The sequence below is a fragment of the Dipodomys ordii genome, unplaced genomic scaffold (assembly GCF_000151885.1).
Source record: "Dipodomys ordii isolate 6190 unplaced genomic scaffold, Dord_2.0 Scaffold66, whole genome shotgun sequence".
Classification (NCBI taxonomy): domain Eukaryota; kingdom Metazoa; phylum Chordata; class Mammalia; order Rodentia; family Heteromyidae; genus Dipodomys; species Dipodomys ordii.
Window position 1 is genome coordinate 5,714,721 of NW_012267282.1, and position 8,439 is coordinate 5,723,159.

At 50.9% G+C, this 8,439-nt stretch overlaps 1 protein-coding gene across 2 annotated transcripts in view; it reads left to right on the forward strand.

Annotated features, from left to right (window-relative positions):
- Positions 1–891: 891 nt before the first annotated feature.
- Rph3a (rabphilin 3A) overlaps positions 892–8,439 on the forward strand; it is a 38,927-nt gene continuing 31,379 nt past the window's right edge. Inside the window, exons 1-2 of one of the 2 annotated variants that reach the window (XM_013023111.1) lie at positions 892–962; positions 5,518–5,529. In XM_013023111.1, coding sequence (XP_012878565.1) covers positions 892–962; positions 5,518–5,529 — 83 coding nt within the window. The remainder of the gene's footprint in view (positions 963–5,517; positions 5,530–8,439) is intronic. The other variant, XM_013023110.1, reaches the window with a different exon arrangement.

The following is an 8,439-nucleotide window of genomic DNA, read 5'->3' on the forward strand; positions in this document are numbered from 1 at the left end:
ATGGAAAACTGAGGTGATGTTGCCTGTCCCCCACCCCCAGGGCTGTGCAGGTGACTTCTAGACAGGCAAACACCACAGTGAGCCACTGCAGTGTCTCACCAGGCCTGGAATCCAGCCCCAGCCCCAGCCCCAGCCTCCAGTGAGGTTCCTAGCTGAGGGTTCAGAAGCATGGCGGCCTGACCAGGCCCCTGTTCACCCATTCACTCACCAGCTCTTTCCCGCCAGAGTGGGGAGTTCAGTGAACCCAGAGTATAGAAAGTGTGCCAGAAAGGAAAGAAGGGAAATGGGGCTAGAGCTCAGGATTCTGGGCCAAAGGCCCAGCAATGGTCTTGCCATGACAGGCTGCTTGATTAGTCAGTACTTGCTGCATAACAACAAACCACGCTACCTGTGTATCTCATGATTCTTCAGCCATTGGGTTGGTCTTCGGCTGATCTCGGTTGGGCTTGTTTTATTGTCATTGCTCTGGCAACTATGGCCTTCTGCCCTGTGATCTCTCCTCCGGCCAGCTAGCCTGGGCCTCTTATCTGCTGTCTGCAGGTTCTAAAAGCAGACCTCTAAATGAGGTCCAGCATCCTCAAGCCTCTGATTACTTCCCATTCTCTCCCATCCCATTGGCCACTGAAAGAAGCCAATCAGAAGCGGAGGCCAGAGACATACATCACCTCTGGACGGAGTTGAGGGGAGCTGGGAGGGAAGACCTGGGGAGGGCTGGGGTTTGAGGGTGGGGTGCTTGGCCCTGGTCTGTTCCCCCCTCTGCGGGAGGTTGTCCTGGGGTCCAGGGTGACCCGTGGACAACAGGGAAGCCTCTTCTCTGTCCTGCGTGGGTGAGGAGGTGAGGAGTGGTGACTTCTGTTTGGTCCCCTCTTACAGGTGCGCGAGCCCTCCGCCATGACTGACACTGCCGTCCGCAGTAGTTCTGGCCGCTGGATGTACCCCAGCGACCGACCCCTGCAAGCAAAGTGAGTCTGGGGGCCCCGGGGCGGGTGGGGGGTCCTCATGGTCTCCAGGCAGGGGTTGGGAGAGAAGGAATGTGCGTGTCCCTGCTGCGGTGGGCATGGTGGGCCTCTCAGCTTCCTGCTGAGAGGAAAGGGGCGAGCGAGCGCGTGGCAGAGCCATCCCAGGCTCTAGCTCAATCTGAGCCCTTTCACCAAGGACACAGGCCGCGCTCCGCCTCATCCCCAGCCTCAGTTCCCTTATCTGTCAAATGAAGCTACGGACTAGAGCTGGAAGCCACAGGCTGGCAATGACACGCAGGCGTGTGCATATATGTTCTCTCTCTCTCTCTCTCTCTGTCTCTCTCTCTCTCTCCCCTCCCTCTTCCCTTCCCTTCCCTTCTGCTTCCCTTCTCACTCCCTCCCTCCCTGCCTCCCTTCCTCCTTCCTTCCTTCCTTCCTTCGCTCTTTCTCTTTCTTTCCTTCTCTCTCTTTCTTTCCTTCTCTCTCTCTCTTTCTTTCTTTTTTTCGTCTGTCATGGGGCTTGAACTCTGGGCTTGGGCCCTGTCCCTGCACTCTTCAGCTCAAGGCAAGTGCTCTACCACTTTAGCCACAGCACCACTTCCGGTTTTCTAGTGGTTTTTATTAGAGATAAGAGTCTCATGGACTTTCCTGCCCAGGCTGGCTTTGAACTGTGATCCTCAGATCTTAGCCTCTTGAGTAGCTAGTATTACAGGCGTGAGCCACCGACGCCTGACTCTTTTTTCTTTCTTTCTTTCTTCCTTCCTTCCTTCTTTTCCTTCCTTCCTTCCTCCCTCCCTCCCTTCCTCTTTCTCTCTTTCTTTCTTTCTTTCTTTCATTCTTTCTTTCTTTCCTTCTTTCTTTCTTGTCCTGAGGCTTGAACTCAGGGCCTGGGCACTGTTTCTGAGTTTTTTTATGCTCAAGGTTGGCACTCTACCCCTTGAGCCATAGCTCTATTTCTAGCTTTTTGGTGGTTTATTGGAGATCAGAGTCTCACAGACTTTCCTGCCCAGGCTGGCTTTGAACAGTGATCCTCAGATCTCAGCCTCCTGAGTAGCTAAGATTACAGGTATGAGCACTGGTACTTGGCTGCCATTTTTTAAAGTTGTTTAAGTGGTCTTATATAGGTGTAATTAGGCTGGGTGTGGTGGTACATGAGTATAATTCCAGCAAGAAGATCATGAGTTCAGGGCCAGCCTGGTCTACATAGTGATTGATACCCTATCTTAAAAGGATATAATGCATGTAAATTCAACAGTACACTTTTATTTATTTATTTTTGGGTCCGGTCGTGGGGCCTGAACTCTGGGCCTGGGCACTGTCCCTCAGCTCTTCAGCTCAAGGCTAGTGCTCTACCACTTGAGCCACAGCGTTACTTCCGGCTTTTTTCTTTTTGCTCATGTGGTGCTGAGGAATCGAACCCAGGGCCTCAGGCATGCAAGGCAAGCGCTCTACCACTGAGCCACCTTCCCAGCCCCTCAACAGTACACTTTTAAAATGAAGTAGCATTCTGTAATTTTCAAACGTCCATGTATACCCATGAAGCCAGCACAATAACCAAGACGATGAGTATATATAATAGTTCAAAAAATTCTCCCTCCCATCCCAAGGTGGCCACTGATTTCTGTAACTATAATTTTGTGTTTCCTAGAATTTTATTTTAGTGGCATTAATTTTATATTGGTTTTAGACTAATGGAACCATACAATATCTACTTTTGGCCTGTACACACCTGTACTTTTCATTCACTTTAGTTATTTGGAGAGTGACCATATTCTTTTGCACATCAACCGTGTCCCTCTTTGGACTGTTTCCAGGTAGCCTTTGTGTTGAGCATGACTTGATTTCCCTTCAGTGATTACCTGGGAGTGACATATCACGGTCTTGTGGCAGGCACTGGTTTAACCTGCCTTTGGTTTTGTAAAGAGTGGGGATTGAACTCAGGGCCTTGCATTTGGTTGGCAGGTGCTCCGTGCCCATTTTGCATTAGTTATCTGAGATGGGGGTCTCACTCTGTGCCTTAGCTAGCCTGAACTGTGATCGCAAGAGGGCGCTGCTGTGCCCAGCCTTTAGTTGAGATTGAGTCCCATGAACTTCTGCCCAGGCTGGTCTTGAATCATGATTCCCCCAATCTCTGCCTCCCAAGAAATTTTGGTTATAGCTTGTCACCACGCCCGGCTTTGTTGTTGTTTGTTTGTTTGTTGTTGTTGTTGACAGGGTCTTGCTGTTTAGCCTAAACTGGCCTCAAACTTGCAGCCTCCCGTGTGCTGGGATTACAGGCAGGTACTACTGCACCCAGCCTTGGCTGGGCTTTTCAAGAACCTTTTGCTGAACCATTTTCCTGGTTGGCTGTGCATCTTGGAGGCCCAGCTGGCCGGCCACCTCTGGTCACGTCACTGGGGCTGCTTCACTGGAGCACGTGTCCCATTTTTTTTCTCCTTGAGATTGAGGTGTAGGGGCTCTGAATGTTTTAGATAAAAATCCTGTGTTGGATAGTAATTTTCCAACTTGTCCTCAGCCCCCATTTTCTTTTTAATAACTTGAGTCTTCGGGAGAGAAAAAAATGTGGCACTTTGATGAAGTCTGTGTTGCCTACTCGTGTTGAGAACAAACAGAGAGGAGTCCTTTATTTTCTAGTGGTCCCCGAGCTGTGTTTAAAGGGCTCACTTTGATGAGGATATTCGGGGGAGGATTTTTTTTCCTTTTCTTCTTTTGGCAGTACTGGCATTTTGAATCCAGGGCCTCCTGCTTACTAGATGGGTGCTCTACTGCTCGAGCCGTGCCAGAGCCCTTATTTTCTTGTTTATTTTTCAGATAGGATTTCATTTTTTCATCTGGGGTCAGCCTCTGACCATGATCCTCTTTCCTCTGTCTCCTGTACAGCTTTGATTACAGGTATTCACCACAACATGCAGCTTGGTTTTTGAGATGGGGTCTTACTAACTTGACCTCTTGAGTAGTTGGCATTGTGGCTCTCACACTGTCTCTGAGTGAGAGTTTTGGTTGTTCCCTCCCCTCGCGCCCAGCCATATACTCTGAAGTAAAAGCCCTCTGCCTGCTTGCCAAACACTTCTGCCTAAAACCTCGGGTTCTAAGAGTGCCATTTGGAGGACACGGTGGAACTCAGCCGGTTCCTCTCTCCACAGAAGCTTCCTGCTAAGTTTCCCTTCCCGTAATGCCTTCTTGGAACCAAAACTTACTTTGCACAGAATATTTGATCTGCCAAAAAAAAATGTGTATCTGTAAGATAAACAGCTGCCTGGAGGGTGGCTGGGGTAAAATATTTATTTTTATTGAAGAACTGTCAGTTCATTAAAAGCCCATCCATCAGGGTTTATTTCAGTTGCGATGAAGCCAAACAACCCGCCTTGCCATTTAAATCAGCAGCATGACAACCGTGGAGGTGAGGCTCCCGCAGCGTCCTCCTGAGCATGCGCGCCGAAGCCTGTCACTCCAGACGCACCAGCCGCCTCGCTCACTCCCGCACGCTCCCAGATACTTAAATGAATTTTTGATAAATGCTAACGGGCAGAGCACAGCCATCCCAAGGCTGTCTCACTGGCCGTGTGCTAATGCGGCTAATTCCCGTGTCTTCCTCCAGGAATTGAAAGGGATCCGAGTCTTAATTAACTGCTGGCTAGCCTTAGACACTTCCTGCTTGCGTGATTTGCAGATGGGGCTTCTGCTGGCCTCCACGGGCCTAGGAATTGCAGGTGGACCCAGCCTCGCCCGGGGCAGAAAGGAGCCAATGGCTCTGCGAAGGTGGGGTGGCTCATGCTTGTTATCCTAGCTGCTCAGGAGCCTGAGAGCTCAGGAGCTCAGCCTGGGAAAGTCTGGGAGACTCTTATCTCCAACTGACCACCAAAAAGCTAGTGGTAGAGCTCTGGTAGAGCACGAGAGTTCAGAGGCTGGGCCTCGGCTCTGAGTTCAAGCCCCAGCACCTGCACATCCACAAAGGAAGGACAGTAGCAGCTGGGGCAGTAGCGCAGCCCTCCTGGCCGGGAGTCCCAGGGAGAGAAGCAGCTCTCTGAAGTGGGATGTTTATTTCTAGATACAAAGTCTACAAGCCAGAGGGGTGGGAAATGGGAGACGGAAACTGAGGCACAAAGACAAGCTGCCTGTGTTTGCATGCTTAAGGGCATAGAAATGCCATTTCTCCTTTTAGAACAGAAGGACTCCCTTCCCTCAGACTGGGGCCCTACACATTCTGGGGTTCAGGGCTCAGGGCTAGACTCACGTGCACCCAGTGCTCCAGCTTTTGCAATAACAGAAGGCAAAAGGAAGCTGGCAGAGCGTGTTCTGGACCACCTCGAACCGTCTCCTCCCACACAAAGGATGGTCCACTTCAGTGATTCGCTGACTCGCGCGGTCAGGTTCGCAGCCCTGCAGGGAAGCGGCCGTGTCTTAGATGCGCAGGAGTGACACAGCCAAGGCGGGAGAAGATGGAGGCAGGCCGTAGCTGTGCCCACAGGTATTGGTCGCCGCCACGGCACTCTGGGATTGTTGATTTCTTACCTTACATTTCGTTGTTTCTTTCTCTCCCTGCTTTGCCTGCCTGCAGTGATGAGGAACAGTAAGTATTTCGTGACGCTTTTCTTTTCCTATGCACTATGGAGCTTGGCTGGTCTCTGTGCACCGGGCCAGTTAGATCGCACAAAACAAAAATCCAGGTTACTAAAACAGTTCCCCCAAACAATCTCGCCCTTGGGGAAGGCGTGGAAGTGTTCTCTAGGGGCACACCCAGCCAGCTCTTGCTGGAAATGTGGGGGTAGCGAGTTTGATGACCATATTGTACCCCACCTCCAGCATCTTACTGGAAGTACCATTCTATATTTTCTATGTGTGTGAGGCTGCAGCTCGAACTCAGTACCTGATGAGTTGCTCATTGGCGGGTACTCTACCAACTGAGCCACACCTCCAATCCTAGGAACAGGGTTCTTAGACAAGAAAAACATGAATGCGATCAATCATTGATACTACCAATCAAAATCCAGCTCAGAAGATGCTCTGTGCCACGACCCCCCCCCCCGGCTCTGCCACCTCCTGGAGGTCACACTGACTTTTGCACAGAGCTGTGATTCACGGGCCCTAGGTGTGCTCACCACGCCCGTGCATTTGGTTGGACATAGTAAATGGGCGTGGCAGCTGGGGTGTGGGGCCCTGTCCACGAGCAGCAGACATTGTCACCTCCCCACAGTGGCTCGGGGACTCACTGCCACTGTGACCTTGAGCTCTGACCTCATCTCCTGGAGTCCCATTGTTCTGGTCTGTGGAATGGGTTTCAGACCACAGACTTCCCTTCTTGCTGGCCAGGGGGGAGGCAGGGAAGGAGTCTCTGGACCCAGAGAGTTCACTTGAATGTTAGGCTGGAAGTGTATGCTGAACCTTCTGTGATATGGTCCACTGCTTCCTCTCCAGGCCTCCTCTGTCCCTGCCCTGCTGTATATATACAGAGTATATATACGTATATGAAATATATATGTGTATGTATATATATATATTTATATATATATATATATGCACAGAGAATATCTACTATAGACTAACAGGCATGTTAAATATGAGACATAGAGATATAACCAAAGTATGCGTGCTATCTGGTAGAGACTATGAATGTGTAATCAAGCCAGGCATGGTGGCTCATCCCCATGATCCTGGCTACTCAGTAGTTGGAGGAAAAGAGCACTACAATGTGAGGCCTGCCTTGCCAGAATGCTGGTGAGAATCACAACTCAGCCAGGGAAAGCTAGCAAGGCAATCCCAGCTACTCAGGGGTAATGCCTAGCCCAAACCCTAACTCTAGCCCTGACCCTAACCTCTCACCTCTAACTCTAGCCCTAACCCTGACCCTAGCCCTAGCCCTAAATAGTGTAAATAGGAGTATCACAGTCCAAGCTTGCCTGGGTATAAATGCAGGATCCTGCTTGAAAAACAACAAATCAAAAGGATCAGAGTGTGGCTCTAATGTTGTAGAACACCTGCCTAGCGATCTTGAATCCCTGGGTTCAAACTCCAGTAGCACTAAAAACTAAATAAGACCCAGCCCACCAGCAGCCAATCAGCCAATCCACTCTAGCATGCAAGGAGCTATCGTTCTGGGAAACCAAGGAATATCCCCTAGTCCAGATTTGGAGAGGGGGTCCACAATGAGAGAACTTTCTGGAAGAAGTTGTATGTAGGAGCACGTGTGGGAAGAACACATAGAGGAATGCGTGTGCAGAGCCCACTGGTGAGAGCCACTGCAGAATTTCAGAACAGCCAGGTGGGGTTCAGTGTGGCCGGGAGGTGGGCCGTTCTGAGGGCCACAGCAGCCCTTCTGCACCCCCTTTTAGTCTGGCTGGGGTAGATTTTGTCTGGGAGGGCTTTGCTGTACCTGAGCACGTGCAAAACATACTGGAGTAAGGCTGCCCTCCCTCCCTCCCTTCCCTCCTTCCTTCCTTCCATCCAGATTCATTAAAATCTCATTCACTGAGCAGTAGGGAGGCTTCATGAGGACACCTGCTTGAGTTTGCCATCCTGGGGCAGAGCAGGGAGAGAAGGAAGAAGACAGAGAGAGAGAGAGGGAGGAGAGAATGAATTTAGTGCCTCCCAGCCGCTGTGGCAGGCAGGCTTCAGAGCCCTGTGGCCCGACAGCACTCCATCATCTCACGCATCCCATGCCTTTGGGAGCTCTGGTTTATTAATAGAGACATCTGGCGGGTATTTATTATGTCAGGGTTGTGGGGGAAGTGGAGAGGCAGGTGTGAGGGGAGGCGGTGGAGGAGGCCCGGCTCCGCCTACAGCCGCGTGACTGCTGTAGTGACGGCCAGCCCAGGCCCTGGCAGCTCAGGGTCACCTGGGCAGGGGCAGGGGCTTCGGGAGCCGCCAGAGGGCGGGGTCTGAAGTCCTGGTCTGTGGTCCACTACCAACCATTCGCAGCCATTCCCGTCCTTCTTGAAGGCAAGACATCCAGAGATAGAACAGGGAGGCTGCGGTACACTTTAGACTTCCGTTAGCAGTGGAGCTCTCCTTTGAATAATATTTTACTCCAAAGCTAAGCATTTAAGATAAGATTAGAGCTGGAGAAAGACCCTTGGTGGCCCAGGGCATTAAAAATATCACGGGGAACTCCTCACCACTATAATTTAAAATAGTACTGACCTGAAGTGGGTGTAGGGACTCTTTAAAAAGCTTCCTGTATACGTCAGCTCTGGCTGTGTGGCAGACCATTTTGGTACAGTCTCCTCAGCCATTCCCACCCATGAGTACCTGAGACACTATTTTCACCAAAAACCAGCCAATCAAGAAATAAAGCCACCGAGCTGGGCGCTGGTGGCTCATGTCTATAATCCTAGCTACTCAGGAGGCTGAGATCTGAGGATCTCGGTTCAAAGCCAGCCCGGGCAGGAGAGACCGTGAGACTCTTATCTCCAATAAACCACCAGAAAACCGGAAGTGGCGCTGTAGCTCAAGTGGTAGAGCGCTCGCCTTGAGCTGAAGAGCT